Source organism: Saccoglossus kowalevskii, chromosome 16 (assembly GCF_978046115.1).
Source record: "Saccoglossus kowalevskii chromosome 16, keSacKowa6.1, whole genome shotgun sequence".
NCBI classification, from domain to species: domain Eukaryota; kingdom Metazoa; phylum Hemichordata; class Enteropneusta; family Harrimaniidae; genus Saccoglossus; species Saccoglossus kowalevskii.
The window spans coordinates 5,852,202-5,873,604 of record NC_140656.1 but is presented as its reverse complement, the minus strand read 5'-3'; the positions used below and the strand labels follow the sequence as shown (position 1 = coordinate 5,873,604).

The 21,403-nt window shown below is 36.1% G+C and overlaps 1 protein-coding gene across 1 annotated transcript in view; it reads left to right on the top strand.

The window, feature by feature from the left end:
- The window catches only part of LOC100369572 (phosphatidylinositol 4-kinase alpha-like), a 68,080-nt gene extending 47,798 nt beyond the window's left edge, over nt 1–20,282 (top strand). The window contains exons 31-42 of the mRNA XM_085491663.1: nt 116–295; nt 552–672; nt 1,008–1,137; nt 1,869–2,012; nt 2,454–2,613; nt 3,013–3,117; nt 8,624–8,749; nt 8,841–8,961; nt 12,523–12,682; nt 13,363–13,452; nt 15,440–15,523; nt 15,885–20,282. Of these exons, the coding sequence (XP_085347789.1) occupies nt 116–295; nt 552–672; nt 1,008–1,137; nt 1,869–2,012; nt 2,454–2,613; nt 3,013–3,117; nt 8,624–8,749; nt 8,841–8,961; nt 12,523–12,682; nt 13,363–13,452; nt 15,440–15,523; nt 15,885–15,936 (1,473 nt within the window). The 3' untranslated portion in view covers nt 15,937–20,282. The remainder of the gene's footprint in view (nt 1–115; nt 296–551; nt 673–1,007; nt 1,138–1,868; nt 2,013–2,453; nt 2,614–3,012; nt 3,118–8,623; nt 8,750–8,840; nt 8,962–12,522; nt 12,683–13,362; nt 13,453–15,439; nt 15,524–15,884) is intronic.
- Nucleotides 20,283–21,403: the final 1,121 nt, after the last annotated feature.

The window sequence follows — 21,403 nt, the reverse complement described above, 5'->3', positions numbered from 1 at the left end:
ATCATGCAAAAAAAAAAAAAAAACCCTTGTTAGGCTAACATTTTTTAAAGGTTTGTAGATGCTTTAAAATGAAGATCTAAGAGCTAATTGAATGTTACCGGATTTGTGTTTTCAGATAACAAACGCTCTAATCTGGAAGCCTGTCGCGCCAATTGATGCCTTAGCCTATCTGTCACGCCAGTTTCCAACCCATCCATTAACAGCGCAGTATGCCATTCGTGTATTGAGGTCAACTCCACCCGAATTACTTCTATTTCTTGTCCCACAGCTGGTACAAGCTGTTAGATATGATATTGTAAGTTTGTAATTAATATTGTAATTTCATTTTCTTCTGATTTTTAATATTTACATCTCTATTAGAAGATGTAGTTGAAATGTGTGCGTACCTGTAACTAGACAATATAATCAGCATTGAGTTAAAAACAAATGAAGGTTTTGGGTTGGTGCATTTCCAGTGCAGCCTGAAGATAAGTTTCAGGTGTGGCCACATTTGAGACGTTATTCTAATACAGTAACATCAATATAATAAGTTTTAATTTTTTTTTTCGAAGTTTGGTTATGTGTCAGAATTTCTTCTTTGGATTGCCAAGAAATCTCCATTACTTGCTCATCAGCTGATTTGGAACATTAAAACTAATATTTATACGGATGAAGACGGCAAAAACCGTGATGGTAAGAAGCTTCTCTGTTTGTTATATTCTGTTACAAATTATGTAGTTGTGTCTGTCTGATTCACTTTTAATACATCGTATGTGAAAACAATAATTGTTGTTTCAGTTAACAGCGATGTGGAAATTTGCTTCTTTTCAGTACATTGAAAAAAAAAATTTCAAATCAAAAATAATTTTTATACATAGTTAAAATCTTTTTTTATTTTGTCATTGTTGTCTTCTTACTATTTAATTGCTAATTTAATTTTTAAAAAAACATCAAGTTTTTATGACCACACTAATACTTGTATTGCTGTGTTTTTATTGTTATTTATATATTTGTGTCTTGTTTTGCAGGCGAGTTTGCTGATCAAATTGAAGCCATTATGAATTATATCACCAAGGTCCTATCTGGTCCTGCCAAAGATTTTTACGAAAGAGAATTTGATTTTTTTGGTAAAATAACAGCAATATCGGGGCAAATAAGGTAAGCCTGTTATGAGCTGCACAAAACTGGTGCTGATCTGAAAAATCATTGTTTGTACCAACCCTTGCATATTAATTATGTCGTTAGCATAGTTAACTTTATTTTATTTTACTTCTAGCATCACAACAAATATAGTAAACTGCTTTAATTTCGAAAGAGAATTTTTTTGCAAATTTCACCAGTCATTGAAAATTGCAATATTTTACGTTAGTGAACATTTCTCTGGGGTCCTGCATCATGGGTTGTCAGTGACATTAGGGAAATTCTGTCCTCATCAATAACATTAAATTACAAAAATTTGTAGCAGTGAAAATTGAATGATTTACAACAATGTGCCCTCTAAGCAGATATGACACGTCACTGACTGAAACTAGTTGTGTTAAGTCAGTGGCACGTCATCAACACAACAGAAAATCAAACATTGATATAGTTATCTTGAAAAACATCTTATAGTTATGGAATTTGGAATTTGTAAAATGACATTCACATTTTATAAACAAAATAAGTAAATACGAAGGAAATCGGAAGCCAGAACATTTTTGTTTTTTCTTCAGATCATCATACAGTCATATACAATTTTATTTTTTTTTTGAAAACTAACCTCCCCAAAAGTCAACAAACTGACTCTACTGGATTTTGTGAGATTCCATTTTGACTCAGGATTTCTGCAAAATAGTTTAAGATATTTGAAAGAGTACAAACATACATTATGTGTTTTTCATGCATTCTAGGCGTTTTCCAAAAGGTGTGGAAAGAAAGAACGCTTGTTTGAAAGAGTTGGCCAAGATTGAAGTAGTTCCAGGGTGTTATTTACCAAGTAACCCAGAAGGACTTGTTGTGGATATTGATCACAAATCAGGAACTCCTATGCAGAGGTAAGACTCCCTAGGTGACTGAAAATATTTCAACACCACATCACACTCTCTTTCTGATTGGTTTAGTGTTTTATATTATTGATACTGCCAAGGATGCCCTTTTTTTTTAATTCACCTCTGTTTTGTGCATAAACAGATTTAGAGAAGGAAAGATGCACTTTTTAGTTTTATTTTGTGGTTCAGTGAGACTTACTATGTAGTAAACAGTTCAAGATGGCAGCAGTTCAAATCTTGAACGGATTTTCATGCTAATTGATATTTATTAATGTTTGTGGCAATTAGAATAGGTGAAAACTGAATGTCAGTCAAGTGTTCCTCTTTACGTGGACACAAATACTGTGATTTATCATATCTTGATGAAAATTAATGTAAGAAAGTGTCTGATAATTTGCAATTGTTGAATTTTAAATGTGTGAATTTTCTTGCATTGGTATCTTGAAGTGCTGCTAAGGCACCGTTTTTAGCCAAGTTCAAGGTGCAGAAAGTTGGTGTACACGAGTTAGAAGTGTATGGTTTACAGGGTGGTATCAAGAAAGGCTCTGACATGGGTCTCCTACTGTGGCAAGCTTGTATATTCAAAGTAGGGGATGATGTCAGACAGGTAAGAAACGTTAATCGCTATCTATTAATACAGATGATAACAAACCACCAATATTGAGTACATGCAATATAATGTAAAACAAATTGTAATAAATTTGTTCACAGGGACATTCCATGACTCTTTATCTTAAGGTCATCAGTCAAAATGTGTGTTTGCCTCATTAATAAAAATTTGCAGTGGATATACTCCTGTATCTCCTGCAGCAATTGCTGGAACATCCCCAGATTATTTCTGAAATAATGAATTGATGAGTGAATGGAACCCCAATATGGAATGAGATGTCATTATTACCTATGTTATAAATTCTTGCTAATGTTCATTGTAAGAAACCTGGATGATAATGATGTGATAGTCTTAATATGACTTTGATTTTACATACATATCTTGTTTCGTTTACAGGATATGTTGGCTTTGCAGATTATCTCCATATTTAAAAACATCTTTAAGTCAGTGGGTTTAGATTTGTATCTGGTGCCATACAGGGTAGTAGCCACCTCACCAGGGGTAAGTATACATGGCAGTGAGTAATACCTTGGACTGTATGATTGAATAACTTGATTTTCTGAAAGTATTTGACATCATCGCACCTCATTGCAATTTTGTTTCTTTGTCATGTAGTGACACTAATATCAACATCAGTGATATCAATGCCAGCGACATCAACAATGCTAGCGACATCAACAATGCTAGCGACATCAACAATGCTAGCGACATCAACAATGCTAGCGCATCAACAATGCTAGCGCATCAACAATGCTAGCGCATCAACAATGCTAGCGACATCAACAATGCTAGCAACATCAACAATGCTAGCGCATCAACAATGCTAGCCACATCAACAATGCTAGCCACATCAACAATGCTAGCCACATCAACAATGCTAGCGACATCAACAATGCTAGCGACATCAACAATGCTAGCGACATCAACAATGCTAGCGACATCAACAATGCTAGCGACATCAACAATGCTAGCCACATCAACAATGCTAGCGACATCAACAATGCTAGTGACATCAACAATGCTAGTGACATCAACAATGCTAGCCACATCAACAATGCTAGCGACATCAACAATGCTAGCGACATCAACAATGCTAGCGACATCAACAATGCTAGCGACATCAACAATGCTAGCGACATCAACAATGCTAGCGACATCAACAATGCTAGCGACATCAACAATGCTAGCCACATCAACAATGCTAGCGACATCAACAATGCTAGCGACATCAACAATGCTAGCGACATCAACAATGCTAGCGACATCAACAATGCTAGCGCATCAACAATGCTAGCGCATCAACAATGCTAGCGCATCAACAATGCTAGCGACATCAACAATGCTAGCGACATCAACAATGCTAGCGCATCAACAATGCTAGCGCATCAACAATGCTAGCGCATCAACAATGCTAGCGCATCAACAATGCTAGCGACATCAACAATGCTAGCGACATCAACAATGCTAGCGACATCAACAATGCTAGCGACATCAACAATGCTAGCGACATCAACAATGCTAGCGACATCAACAATGCTAGCGCATCAACAATGCTAGTGCGTCAACAATGCTAGTGCGTCAACAATGCTAGCGACATCAACAATGCTAGCGACATCAACAATGCTAGCGACATCAACAATGCTAGCGACATCAACAATGCTAGCGACATCAACAATGCTAGCGACATCAACAATGCTAGCGACATCAACAATGCTAGCGACATCAACAATGCTAGCGACATCAACAATGCTAGCGACATCAACAATGCTAGCGACATCAACAATGCTAGCGCATCAACAATGCCAGCGCATCAACAATGCTAGCGACATCAACAATGCTAGCGACATCAACAATGCTAGCGCGTCAACAATGCTAGTGCGTCAACAATGCTAGCGACATCAACAATGCTAGCGACATCAACAATGCTAGCGACATCAACAATGCTAGCGACATCAACAACGCTAGCGACATCAACAATGCTAGCGACATCAACAATGCTAGCGCATCAACAATGCTAGCGCATCAACAATGCTAGCGACATCAACAATGCTAGCGACATCAACAATGCTAGCGACATCAACAATGCTAGCGCATCAACAATGCTAGCGCATCAACAATGCTAGCGACATCAACAATGCTAGCGACATCAACAATGCTAGCGACATCAACAATGCTAGCGACATCAACAATGCTAGCCACATCAACAATGCTAGCGACATCAACAATGCTAGCGACATCAACAATGCTAGCGACATCAACAATGCTAGCGACATCAACAATGCTAGCGACATCAACAATGCTAGCCACATCAACAATGCTAGCGACATCAACAATGCTAGCGACATCAACAATGCTAGTGACATCAACAATGCTAGCGACATCAACAATGCTAGCGACATCAACAATGCTAGTGACATCAACAATGCTAGCGACATCAACAATGCTAGCGACATCAACAATGCTAGCGACATCAACAATGCTAGCGACATCAACAATGCTAGCGCATCAACAATGCTAGCGCATCAACAATGCTAGCGACATCAACAATGCTAGCGACATCAACAATGCTAGCGACATCAACAATGCTAGCGCATCAACAATGCTAGCGCATCAACAATGCTAGCGCATCAACAATGCTAGCGACATCAACAATGCTAGCAACATCAACAATGCTAGCGACATCAACAATGCTAGCCACATCAACAATGCTAGCGACATCAACAATGCTAGCGACATCAACAATGCTAGCGACATCAACAATGCTAGCGACATCAACAATGCTAGCGACATCAACAATGCTAGCGACATCAACAATGCTAGCGACATCAACAATGCTAGTGACATCAACAATGCTAGTGACATCAACAATGCTAGCGACATCAACAATGCTAGTGACATCAACAATGCTAGTGACATCAACAATGCTAGCGACATCAACAATGCTAGCGACATCAACAATGCTAGCGACATCAACAATGCTAGCGACATCAACAATGCTAGCGACATCAACAATGCTAGCGACATCAACAATGCTAGCGACATCAACAATGCTAGCGACATCAACAATGCTAGCGACATCAACAATGCTAGCGACATCAACAATGCTAGCGACATCAACAATGCTAGCGACATCAACAATGCTAGCCACATCAACAATGCTAGCGACATCAACAATGCTAGCGACATCAACAATGCTAGCGACATCAACAATGCTAGCGACATCAACAATGCTAGCGACATCAACAACGACATCAACATCAACAATGCTAGCCACATCAACAATGCTAGCGACATCAACAATGCTAGCCACATCAACAATGCTAGCGACATCAACAATGCTAGCTAGCGACATCAACAATGCTAGCGACATCAACAACGACATCAACATCAACAATGCTAGCGACATCAACAACGACATCAACATCAACAATGCTAGCCACATCAACAATGCTAGCGACATCAACAACGACATCAACATCAACAATGCTAGCCACATCAACAATGCTAGCGACATCAACAATGCTAGCGACATCAACAATGCTAGCGACATCAACAATGCTAGCGACATCAACAATGCTAGCCACATCAACAATGCTAGCGACATCAACAATGCTAGCGACATCAACAATGCTAGCGACATCAACAATGCTAGCGACATCAACAATGCTAGCGACATCAACAATGCTAGCGACATCAACAATGCTAGCGACATCAACAATGCTAGCCACATCAACAATGCTAGCGACATCAACAATGCTAGCGACATCAACAATGCTAGCGACATCAACAACGACATCAACATCAACAATGCTAGCGACATCAACAACGACATCAACATCAACAATGCTAGCCACATCAACAATGCTAGCGACATCAACAATGCTAGCCACATCAACAATGCTAGCCACATCAACAATGCTAGCGACATCAACAATGCTAGCTAGCGACATCAACAATGCTAGCGACATCAACAACGACATCAACATCAACAATGCTAGCGACATCAACAACGACATCAACATCAACAATGCTAGCGACATCAACAATGCTAGCGACATCAACAATGCTAGTGACATCAACAATGCTAGTGACATCAACAATGCTAGTGACATCAACAACGATAGCGACATCAACAACGATAGCGATATCAACAATGCTAGCGACATCAACAATGCTAGCGACATCAACAATGCTAGCCACATCAACAATGCTAGCGACATCAACAATGCTAGCGACATCAACAATGCTAGCGACATCAACAATGCTAGCGACATCAACAATGCTAGCGACATCAACAATGCTAGCGACATCAACAATGCTAGCCACATCAACAATGCTAGCGACATCAACAATGCTAGTGACATCAACAATGCTAGTGACATCAACAATGCTAGCGACATCAACAATGCTAGCGACATCAACAATGCTAGCGACATCAACAATGCTAGCGACATCAACAACGACATCAACATCAACAATGCTAGCCACATCAACAATGCTAGCCACATCAACAATGCTAGCCACATCAACAATGCTAGCGACATCAACAATGCTAGTGACATCAACAATGCTAGTGACATCAACAATGCTAGCGACATCAACAATGCTAGCGACATCAACAATGCTAGCGACATCAACAATGCTAGCGACATCAACAATGCTAGCGACATCAACAATGCTAGCGACATCAACAATGCTAGCGACATCAACAATGCTAGCGACATCAACAATGCTAGCGACATCAACAATGCTAGCGACATCAACAATGCTAGCGACATCAACAACGACATCAACATCAACAATGCTAGCGACATCAACAACGACATCAACATCAACAATGCTAGCCACATCAACAATGCTAGCGACATCAACAATGCTAGCCACATCAACAATGCTAGCGACATCAACAATGCTAGCTAGCGACATCAACAATGCTAGCGACATCAACAACGACATCAACATCAACAATGCTAGCGACATCAACAACGACATCAACATCAACAATGCTAGCCACATCAACAATGCTAGCGACATCAACAATGCTAGTGACATCAACAATGCTAGTGACATCAACAATGCTAGTGACATCAACAACGATAGCGACATCAACAACGATAGCGATATCACAAAGATAACGACATCAACAATGCTAGCAACTTCAACAATGTTAGCGACATCAACAACAATAGCGACAACAACAGCGACATCAACGATAGCGACATCAACAGTGATAGCGACATCAACAACAATAAAGACATCAACGATGTTAGTGACATCTTGATTAGATTAGATCAACTAAATATTTTCTACTAAATATTTTATCGATTTATCTTTAATTTTGGGGCAGTTGTGAAATAAACAAATATCAGGCAGGCCCTCCGTCCTGGAAGGTGACAACGTTGACGACAGCAGTGAAAGGACTCTTCGCATTTAATGCAACTAGTGTGTTATGTACTAGTCATATACAAAATGTACTGTGCTGGTGGAGTGAGTCTTACCTGTGAGGATTGGCATAAACAAGTCTCTGGTGCTCAGAGTCAGTTTATTAATAATTCAAACTTCATACACTGTTGAATAATGCTTTCAAATTGTACAAGGTTTACAGTCAAAACTTTATACAAGTGGTAGAGGTTGTGGATCAGAAATGTGTAAATGTGTGGGTTTGAATCTCACCACTGGAAATTGTAAGAAAGGTGTTTCATTTTTTTGAGGTTGTTTCTTTGGCAAGAGTTTCCACAGAATAAAAATGTTGCAACCAGCTCCACATCATATTATTTTATTTATTTATTCTGAAATTGTTTCATGGTGTTAAGAAATTCCAAAAATCATTTCGGCCTTTGAAATTTGTCTTTAATTAACTTTTTGCGTGATGCAGTTCACCAACATGTTGCATCCCTCCACTATTCAGCTTCCCTACCTTTACACTAAAATAGTACAGTCTGATTTCTCCCATCATGCTTTGCCAAATTGCAATCTGTAAAGTGGAAATTGTCTGTTATTCTTGCAGTGTGGAATAATTGAATGTGTACCTGATTGCAAATCACGAGACCAGCTTGGCAAACAGACAGACTTTGGAATGTATGAATACTTTACAACGATATACGGTGATGAAACTACACAAAAATTCCAAAAGGTAAGATTCTTTTCATGTTAGTGTGGCGTATGTAATATAACGTCTTCTAAGTCTATATCAGATAATTTATGCCTTTATTATGTTTGTACAGGCAAGACGTAATTTTATACAGAGTATGGCAGCATACAGTGTTATTGGTTTTTTACTGCAAATAAAAGACAGACATAATGGCAATATAATGCTTGACACAGAGGGACACATCATACATATTGGTAAGTATATCATGCTTAAATTGAAAACTCAGAACTCAGCAATGGCTGTTAATCGATAGCATAGAAGTAAATGTTTAAACATACAGGTAAACATACTAGTAGGAATGTAAGAACATGCACAACTACTAAATCACTAAATGATTCCACAATAGAACATGTTACGTGCATTAGGTAGTAAGCTCAACGAATAAGTTAAACAGTTTGTTAATTCCATGATGTTATTTAGTTTCAAGGCGGGATATAGTTTCCTTCTCGACATGCCTGAGTTGATTCTTGTTGCCATTGACAACACATACACAAGAAATAGACATACCTGTAATGTAATGTCCACTAGAATTAGAATGAAGTGAAACTTTATAAAAACGATTTTTCTGTCTAGTTTGTCGTAGACACTCAGCAAACCAATCACCCAATCGACAAACTGTAGAACCAGTATAATGTTTCACGCATTTATTACATGAAATGCAATAAACAACATTCCTGTTAAGGTAGCGAGAGGGGAAACATAATTTATAGTTTAATGGAGTTTAGGACTTTCCTCACCAGTTACTAAGCATGCAGTTATGGCAATGTAAAGAAAGCTGAGATATAGCAGAATACGATCATATGTGTTTCGTCTTGATATTTGCTCAGGGGATTAAGTTACGATCATTCCTGTTAATCTCCTAAACATAGAGTTTTTTTGCGGGATTGGCTGTTTCTCGGTGTTCCTTTTATCTATATTTCTGATCTTTTCACTATTGCTTTATAAGATAATCTTTGAGAATGCGTCTCAAAATTTTTATGTGCCCCATAGTTCTGGAGATAAAGCCTGTTGAACTTTATGGACTAAATTTTACGAACGTCTTCCTGTTCCCAAGGCCGTAACTCAACGTCAACGGCTCACATAAACGTCCATGAGACATCATATTTTAGCCAATTTTGTGGCGAATAGATTGTGTAATTTATACATCGTTAGCTTAGAGAAAAGTGTTGAAAAATGACATCTTCAATAGTTATAATAGTCAAAAAATTAGTTTCCGTAAAAACTCAATAAAACATTTTTTTCGAATTTGGCCACAGATAAACAGCTAATTAATGACAAAATGTCGACCATTTCGATCATACTTTGTAAATATACAAGTATCTGATATGCGTGGAATGTTAGATCGTGAAAAATTGGTTGATTGTTTCCTAAAACGTGACAAAACTTAGCAGTTACATCAAAAGTGGGTGCTAACTAGAGCAAGATGGCGTACCGCGCAAAGTCCCTTTGTTATGTTGAACATCGTCAACAGTACAATCGGTTCTCTAAACATAGGGCGGGCCTTCATGACAGCATATATTTACTTACGGGATATACATGCCTTCAAGTACAGATATGTTTGAATTACTCTCAGCCTATGGAGAGTGTACCATTATCGGATTTGTTATAATCAGTTAGCTCTAAGTCAGCACTACCGGATTCGGCCGATACGCCGCCCGGGCGATCTTATGGAGGATTTGATTTTTTTTTAGAAAAATGTGGACCAAAAGATCGTCTGGGCGATGTTATGGCAGATATTACGAAGCCCATCTTGTCTGAAAAAATAACCCTGCGCTGATAAAAATGGTCTCAGAAAATGTTTAGAAAAAACATAATGTTTTGCGCTGACCAAATATAATCATTCAAAGTATAAATTCAAAGTGTTTTAATACGTTGGTGAGAGGTCGCATTTTACGTGAACAAGAACATGCACTAAGCAGGAAAAACAAGCCAAAGTCGAAACGGGGTGCATCATAGACATGACATGAACACAACACACGATGCAACAACTGAGTGATCAGTGACATCATTTTGGGGTGCAATTGAACTTCAAGTACTTCTTTGCGAAACTTGCTGCGCAGCGATGCTGACATCAAGTGTATGTTGACCGAAGTTTGACCCCAAATCACGCACTGAACTGGCGCGCTATCTTAGTAACCTTTTTCTTTCATGCTCCATGCGTCGATCTAGTAAACTTATATCCGACAGTACTGTAATTATGCAACAGCTCACATATTTTTCAACTCTGTACTTTGAATATATCAACATCGTTTACTTGGTGCACTGCTTTTCTAATTATGCAAATTTGTTTCCAATATTGTACCAGCTCTGAATATTTCAACTTTGTAATGTATTACTTTCATGATAACTACGCAAAATTCATTTTATCTTTTACTATTGTTAGGGCACTGACCGGGGTATTGGGTCTGTGAATATTTCAATATTAATGACTTTATAATGCGTTGCATTCATAATAATTACGCAAACATAAACATGGGCGCATTTAAGTCATTAAAAAGGATAGTAGTCAGGTGTCTACGGAAAGTCAAAAAAATATTTTAAATACTTGTGATTCATCGATGTTCCAATGGTGAATTATTTTATTCGAAATGAAGTGAATATGTAATATAAACCATACCGTGCGTCATATTAAATTTTACTATAATATAATAAACTCTGGGAAGCGCACTTCGATCGCATTAATCACGTACATTTCGACTGAACTCTACTAACCATGTGTTAATGACCTCCAGAGTTCACGCACTGATATTTGAATTCGGACCACCCAGCTTGACCCGTCATCAGACGGCTCACATGTTTTTTTATCGGTGTCACCACTCTACTAAATTTACGCATTGCGCGCCTACCCTTTCCAATGCCACAAGCCGCGATCACCAGCTCACGATTCACATCAAAAGAATGTCCACTCTTTTTTGACGCAAGAAAAATGTCAGTCACAGAGTTACATTTTTTATTCCACTCTGCAGCCTGACTATAGTATGAGCCCAGGCCACTTTCATTTAGATATCTTTTAACAGCGTCAGACATTTTTCGGCGGCCTGTTTTTTTTCATCTTAGAACTCCTTCCCATGATATATTAGGTCATAAAACACCGAGAAAAGCTTGACATACTATAGTGTAATGTTTGTTTGTTTATCGATCGCGTAACGGACACTACTTACACAGGATATAATAAAGCTGGATGGTCAACAAATCAGTATGCAAATTAAATCCTTTGTCTTCAGTCTGTCATTCAACATGATATGTAAATGCAGGAAGGACATGTTCACCTTCAACTAAGTTTCCGGGAATAAATTGAAATTACTCAACAAATGCATCATGCACTGTAAATTCGGACCAAAGATAAAGAAAGTACACAATATAAGGTTGCATAATCCGGGATTTTTAGAAATCAGTTTTTTTTTCTAGTTTTTCCCCTCTCGCTACCTAGGTAGCTTTTATTACTGACTCTAATCGTATATTTGGTTCCAAGTGAGATGTTGCAGTCAATAATGCATTTAGTTGCATTAAGCTTTATGCAACTAAATGCATTATTGAGTGCAACATCTCACTTGGAACCAAATATACGATTAGAGTCAGTAATAAAAGGACAAGTATTAAACCTGGGTCGATTACACAGGACAGAACCATATTTTTCCCCAGTATGTTTTTTTAATAGACTGATTTACATATTGGTTTTGAATATTTTGAGTCCTTGCCTCTGATAACTTCACCACAGAGAAGTTGTTACTGAAGTTTGTTTATTCTATGTTTAGATTTTGGTTTTATGTTTGAGAGTTCTCCTGGTGGTAATTTAGGATGGGAACCGGACATCAAGTTGACAGAGGAAATGGTCATGATTATGGGTGGTAAGATGGAATCACCACCGTTCAAATGGTTCATGGAATTATGTGTACAGGCATTCTTAGCTGTCAGGTTTGTAACAAGTACTACTTTACAACAGGCAGTGAATACAATATCATCCATTAAAACCTGAATGATGAATATTTTCAAACGTGTTACAGGTGCCATCCTTTCTTTTTTACCTTTGCATTGACGAAAATAGAATGACATCATTGAAAGAGGATGATCACATAAAGCCCCGACAGCACAAAAAATGTAAAATTTTGCTGGTCATTATCAGCCACGAAATGATGATTACAGACAAGAAAACTTGTATAATGTTAAAACTATGACAGTACAGGTTCACGTCACTGACTGATACACTCAGATCATAATGATTACTGTAATGTTTTTGTATATCTTTTACCATATTACATTATATAACCTCATAATATATCATGTTTCTCAATCATGTATACATTACATTTGTTTGTTAAGGAGTTTCCAATGTATCTTTCATGGCATGTTGTCCCTAGAGAATCTAGTTGGGGGAGGGCAATTGAATTTTGAATGACACTCACTTAAAACAGGGTCTCTGTGACACCATGCATGACATTTTTTTCATATATACAAACAGCATACAAATTTAGGGAGAGTAAACATCAAAGTTGAAATTTCATATTTCCTTTTTTCACACAGTAAATGTAATTTTTGCAATGATCCTTTATTGGGCTTTCATTGCAGTGCAAATAATGTGTTATTATTTTTTGCAGGCCTTATCAAGAATCAATCGTGTCTTTAGTATCACTAATGTTAGACACTGGTCTTCCATGTTTTCGGGGTCAAACCGTCAAACTATTAAGGTGATTCTTGCTTTTATTGTCTTGCCTGTAATGAAATGAGAAAAGAAAGTATAGGAGTGGAATGAATTCCTGTCTATGTTATCGTTGTTGTTGTAGTTATAACAAAGCTTGTGATTCCATTTACCGGTACTCAAATATCTATTTTTTTTAAAACTTTTAATATAATAATAAAAAACAAACATGGCTGCCCCCCAGGGTTTGAACGGAGACCCCACACAAAGAAGTTCACTAAATCTGAATATTTTGGATTTCGGCATTTCCATGATGTGTTCCTGTGAGGAAAAGATGTATAATAATAAGGTTATTACGAGGGTTACTGCAAAGTATGCACGAAGACAGTACAGCGAAAGTTTTGACTGTCACACAGCGGAGGTCGACGTGACCGCATACTGTCTGAGTGTCATATTATATGTCAATGAAATACAGCTGAAGAAATGGTATTATAATAGTACCATTGTTGAAAGTATTCTGCCTATGCCGTCATCGTTGTAGTTGTTAACATTGTTTGTGGTTGCAATAACTGAAATGTTTTTATTCAATCCTTTTCCAACTTGGACATTTAATCATCACATTTGTTTCTGTTGTTGTTGGAAAATAAAAAGATATTAGATAATAATAAAATTATCACATGCATAAGCCAAAATTTTGTGTTTGGTTTCTTCATATAAATTATGATTTTTTCATACGTTTCCGAAAAGTTGTTTTGAAAAATGTACATGCATGAAAAACATGTTTCTAGGTATTGAAGTGTTCTAGTATTTTTGACTCCATGTGCGAAACACAAAAAAGGAGTCTTTGCAGTTAGTGTGTGCGTCTGTGTGTGTCTGTCCCACTGATATCTCAAGAACCATACATTGATTATTGAAGAAACTTGGTGCATAGATGCAGAGACTATGCAGAGACCTGATTAGTTTTAGGGTAGATAATTGTGGATATTAATTACCTAATTTGCATAATTAGTTAATTTTTTTCTATGAATGTTCCACTGATATCTAAAGAACCACTAAATGGATTTTATTGAAACTTTTATAGAGTATTCATCATCACATTTCAATGAACCTAGGACTATGCAGAGACCCAATTATTTTTGGTAAATTTTTATGCTTATTAATCACCTAATTAAAATAATTAATTAACACTGATATCTCAATTACTGATCATCACATTTGAATAAAATTTGGTACATAAATGCTGTAGACCAATAGACAGGCCCGATGAATTTTGGGTTGAAGTTTGTTCATATTAATTCTCTAATAATAATTCATAGTTTTTTTGTTCTAATCACATTTCAATGAAACTTGGTACATAGATATTACATTACGCAAGCCTTGTTAGTTTTACACTCAAATACATTCATATCAGTTACCTGATTTACATAATTAGTTTTCAGCTATTCCATCAATATCTCAAGTACAAGTAATTTTGAATTAGTTTTTAATGTGTCTTCAATACTCTCAGCACACAGGAGTTCTTTCTAAGCTTTCTTTGATTTCAGCCTTGTGATGAGCATGACAACATTTGTGATCTCCAGTCATTGTGTGCAAACTCATGAAGTAGATTTCCTATGGATGTTAACATAATATGCAGATCTGGGTTTAGAGAATATTCTTTCTATAATACATATGTTACAATGATTTTTATTCGTCTATTCTGATAGCCTGACAATATTTTCTCAGCAAGGTTTTATTTTTATCTCTCTTTACACAAGCTTGCACAACTCGGTGGTGTCTTCCCAGATTATTCCAGGAGATGTCAAAGTAACAATGAAACTGTTGATAGATTACGATGTGTCATCTGAATCGCACAGCTGTGCCTTTGAGTTTTTCATACCCTGAAATTAACTGCAGTTGTATGGCATGTAGTTTCTGCCTAGTCGGTCATTGTTTCCTCAATTTATATTAGTTTGTTGATAACCGCTTCTTACCTCATCAGAATACGGAATGATTCTGTTAATGGGTATTAATGAATGCTATTATTTGTGTTACAGGCAACGGTTTGCACCGACTCAGAGTGAGAAGGAAGCTGCTAACTTCATGATCAAAGTCATCAGGGATTCACATTTAAGCATGAGGTAAAGTATCTCTTATTGTGTAGTCTGTCTATTATCCGTCTGTCTGTCTGTGCTGTACTGTGCATATTGATTCATCAGTCTGTCTAGCATAAAACCATTTATGTTGTATAATATATTACCTTTCAAAGATTTTGCAAATTCAGAAGCACATCTCCCATAGGGGTGTGTAAAGCATTTTTATGTAAATTTTAAGCACAAGTTTGTTAATGCTATCTTTTTTGTAGAGTTTTCAGATATTAGCGTCTGTCTTTCAAAAAAGATATATATATATGATTTCTAATTTAGCTACTGTACAATAAATGTTTGTAGTACATATATAACTGTATCAATATATATATATATATATATTTTTTTTTTTTAGGAGTCGAACTTATGACATGATCCAATATTATCAAAATCAAATTCCCTATTAGTGTGACCATTCGGGGGAATGGAACAATGAATTTGATGTGATCAAAGAAGAAATGCAACAAGGGAATGCTGAATGAATGAATTAATTGAGTACAGCAGTTTACTAGAGTGCTGAAACAACGATAGTATTGTTGAACCAGTCTGTAAAATTAAATTGGTGAAACACTTTCTAAACAAATTTTGTAGTGTATATCCTGGTGCTTATCAAATACTTGGGGCCAAAATCCTTCATGATTTTGTGAAATATAAATATATCACTTTTAGTTTATGGTTGATCCACATGGTTGCAATTTTTAAAATGCAAGAATTCCATTGGCTTTAAATTTAAATCAACTCTGTTTTCTGGAATATTGCTTTATTGTTAATTGCGACAAAATCAGAAGAAGAGTTGCATGGCAACACAAAGAAACTGATTACATATTAAATTTGAATATCTGTAATAAACAGTTGGTGATAAAGTAGTGTATTTTAGTTGATTTTAGTCAAGTACAATATTTACTACTGTTCTATGCTTCAAGTGCAATAATTTTGCAATAATTTTAAAATGTCTTTGTTTGTAAATATTTATTTTTTAAATATAACCCTCACATTAAACTATAGATAATTACAGAAGTGTATCTCAATTTGAGAAATAAAATAGACTTCTTTAATTGGTTAATTCCTAGTCACATGATACAAATGTACCTGTTTTAAGCAGAATATCGCTATACTAGTATATGGAGCATGCTCATGGATATAAATAAAAGCACAATATTAATATAATTACTATTTTTTCACCAGATTTAGATGATTAACATACCTTAATAGATATTTTCTAAAATTAACTAAATTTAGAGATGTACCTTTATGTAAAACAAATGTAGAGTATAATATTCAATTTATTGACACCATTGTTACAAAATTAATGGCTTCATGTATGGAGTCTGAGAAGGTTTTTGTTTTCAGTTATGATATTATTGGGGTACAACACCTGTTTGATTTGCTCCTCATCAGTTTAGTATCATATAATTATTAGTCATATATGTATATAGATGTCCCTTAAAAAAACGCAAATTTGGTTTATGCATGTCATTTACTCGCACTGGTTTTTTGGACATCAATATTTCAGAATGCAGGAAAGCTTCACCAATTGAGGGCGCTATATTGAAGTTTTCTTGTGTTGATGGTTTTTCATTGGAGACCATTATTTGAATATATTTTCTAGTAGTTCAATTAAAGGGTGGTGGTTGTCGCGCCACACATGCACGAGATATATGGGTCTCATATAAACAAAGATGGCGACTTTGACTGTTGCGCAGATCAACAAGTACGAACTGAGACCGTTACCAAGCTTTATTTAGGTATTTTTTAGGCGATTGGAAGGTATCAAAAGGGTCACCGGTGGTAATTAGTGCAAGTCACGCCTAGGTCAAACCTCATACTTGTGATTTCCATTAGAAGATCACATGGATTGTTGGAGAATCAATGTTTATCAACACAAATGTCTCACATGCACAGCACGACGACTACCATCCTTTAAATCACCATAATCGTCATATTGTACATGTTCTGATTTTGTGTGTATAAGCAATATTTTTTACGTACGTATAATTTGCATATGACAAAGAATTCATAAGATTGTTTTCAACTTTGACGCATTACAGTGAGTTCCATGCAATAACCAATTTCATCACAGAATGCAGTGGATGTTTGGAAGAGTTCAATTGCGTGAACAGAAGTGAGGGCTTTAACTGATTCTTTCACGGGCTGGCTCATTTGCATAAGAATTCCTAGAGATGTAGGTTTTTGTCTTGTCATAATTGGCATGAGATACTTACTTACATACCCGCATCTTATAAATTCTAGATATGACTCGTATTGAACTCAACTTGACAATTTTGTTTTATAGAAAAACAAATACAGAATTTAAACAGTGTTATTTTAACTTTTTATCATTTTGTTTCTTGGAACTGTTGGAATTATTTCTTTACAACAAAATATTGTTCAGGTATGTCATGTTAATTTTTATGTGCAATAATTTCTAGTTGGTAGTGACTGGAAATCACTAATATTACTTGTTTTAAGCTATCTACAGCTTTTTTTCTAAGTGATACAAAGGTATAGATTTTTAGTTTAGATTTTTATTTTATAATTTGTACATTTTCAGAGGTTAAGGGGTTATTGACCTATAACTCTTTGATTGCCAGTGTCAATTTTTGTCACAAAATAAATGTAATTGTTTCCGTTTGGTCCAAAATTAAAAATGTTGCACACAAATGTTTGGCTTTTAAATTGTTAAAAATTTGCGTGATTATCTTCTGATCGCTGCCTTGCCCTTGAAAGAGAGTAAAGTATCACAAATTTCAAATATAACCCTAATTGTTCAATTGTTTCACCCCTTTTCAGTAGCTCTTCTACCACCATGTTTTCAGTAAAATGGTATACCCCATATTCCTATTAGTTGCTGATTGGTCTACTGTCAATTGCTATACTCTCATAAGTCTGGAAAATTGTTAAATTTTTGGGCAGTAATAATTAACCCTGAAAAGTGCCCTAAAATTATCAATTAATGAAAATTTAATGATTTATGCAGTGTAGTATTATCACATAAATAAACACACAAGGTAAAATGTTCAGTTGGTGAGTGTATTTATATTTTGATTTAACTGTGATTTAAACCAATCAAAAACCCATTTTATGATATGGGGAACACACTGGACTACAGTTTACTGAAAGTCTTAAATGCGCAATTGAATTCCTCGGCTAACTCATTTGGTGCATGTTTATTTTGTCAAAGTTTAAGTGGCTTGAAAAATATGCCAACAGTGCAGTGCCATGACCCTTTAACCTTTTTACAGTATACTTATTTAATGTTAAATGCTTTATTTCAAAGACAAATAACATATGCATTAAAAACTGGTGCTGGTTTTTTTTCAACAGTTTATCTGAATGTACATTTTGTGGGAACAGTCATTTTCGCCATCTGCATGACCCTCCCATATGTTAGATTTCACATCCCATTTGTTACACTTGAACTCAAGAACTGTATTCCAATTTGTATACCCTTCAGCCATTTTCCATAACCTTTTAACCACCATACTTTCTCGCCCATATTTTTCCACTTTTTTTTTCTTATATTCTTCAATTTAGTTTAATTTTGGACACATTTTGAATCAATTTTCAGTTTTTACTCAAAAATTTTGGCTATTTTTGTCCCAATTTTCTGAAGGAAATTGCAGACTATAAAGGAGACTATCCTGTGATGAAAAGAGAGAGGTGGTGATGAAAAGGTTAATTAGGTGGACAGAACGCACTTTTATTGAACAGCTGATGCTTTATCAAGGTTCAAGCGAAATTCCAGTACCAGTGTGATGCAAACACTGATTGGATTTAATCAATTGAAATAAAAATGGTACAGTTGAACTATATGTAATATTTATTAATTTTTGTTGCTTCAATTTCATCTTCTATACTGCGAGTCAGATTGCTTAAAGAGTATACATTTCAAACGAAATAAACCTGTCAATTCTTTGTAGGAGTGTTAATGTATATTTATATAACATAATTATATAGTTTGAAAACTTCCACATTGCTGCTTGCTGCTATATTTAACTTTGAAAGTAGAGTGTTCAATCAATCATGAACACTAAGTGTGAATTAACAGGCTGAAGTAATAAGGCTGGTTTTGTACTATATTATACTTAATCATTGACACTTGTGTGTCCTTATTTAATCTTTCAAAACCCTCATTTAACTTTCAGATTGAGAGACTGCTTCTTGACACTTAATGGCCCTATTAAATCTTAATGTATACAAGATGAACACAACATTCTCTTTTCGGTACACCAACCACCCAGGACCAAAAGACCATGGTGTAGTTCACTGGCTTTGATCTATATATATATCAGTTCTTTTAACGTAAATTATGGCAATTTTTTAGTCAGCGCCCTCTAATATTTGTGGAGAATTATCTTTATTTGGAATGCACTTATTTGATGGAAGTTTGAGCCTAGCAAGGTGTGATGGAATTGGCCTGTTATGTTCAGATTCAAATAAGCATGAACTACTAATTTGAAAAGGAAGTGATACTTATAATGCAGCAATCTGTTTTTATATTTCCTTGTCAAATGCATTTATTGGTCCACTGAAAAATCAAAATAATGTTTCCCTGTAACTTGGACTCTTATTGATCAATACATTTTTAAATTGATGGGTGTTAACTCCACTCAAGTTATGACCCATGGTCTCCCATAAAATAATGGTTGCATCCAATATTAAAATAATGATAACGGACGATAGCGTTGATTCGTTTCATTCCGTTCTACTCTGGATTACTTGGAACAAATAAAGATCCTAGATAGTTAGTTTATTTATATGCCTGTGTTGTCATACTATTGAGACCCATGGTTAAAAATTCGCAAAAGTGAATAAATATGCCGTAAATAGCCGTTTCATTATCGTAGTTATGTAGAGATCGATAGGTCAACTGACGACAGACACAAGTGGAAACGAAAGCAATTTTGAAATATTTCTAAACATTAAATGGCCCCAATTGGAATGAAATTTAAACGAACATCATAGCTCAGTGGTCAGTTGATCAGTCCCTAAAAAAAGTTAAGATCAATCGAGCATGGCTAGTACTTGCATGGGAGACAATCTGAGCAAACCAGCTGGAAAAAGATTTTTTTTTTTTGGTTTTGGCACACCCAAGAAAAAGGCATAAAGCATTTTTTGTGTATTCTTTATTGCTGTGATGTCAACCATTTATAGGAGAAAGTCATTTTGATTCTTTAGATTTTTGAAGTTTATGAAACATTTTAAAAATTGCATGAATTTTCAATAAACAAATAGTTTCTGCAGTCGTTGCATAATGGCCCAAGCTGTTAAAACAGAGTGCAAAGCTAGGCAAAGTTGGTAGACGTTGCCCTACGTTGCCACTACTTTGCTGTACCTTGCCGTACTTTGCAACTATTTTACCACGACTTTGCAGTACTTTGCAACTACTTTGCCGTACTTTGCCACTACTTTGCCATACTTTGCAACTACTTTGCAGTACATTGACACTACTTTGCCATACTTTGCTACTACTTTGCCGTACTTTGCCAATACTTTGCCGTACTTTGCCACACTTTGCCACTACTTAGCCTTAATTTGTCACTACTTTGCAGTACCTTGCCACTACTTTGCCTTACTTTGCCACTACTTTGCCACTACTTTGCCACTACTTAGCCTTAATTTGTCACTACTTTGCAGTACCTTGCCACTACTTTGCCTTACTTTGCCACTACTTTGCCATACCTTGCAACTACTTGTCAGTACACTGCCACTACTTTGCAGTACCTTGCCAGTACTTTGTTGTACTTTGTCACTACTTTGCAATACTTCGCCACTACTTTGCCCTATTTTGCCGTACTATGCCACTATTTTGCCGTACTATGCCACTACTTTGCCATACTATGCCACTATTTTGCCGTACTATGCCACTACTTT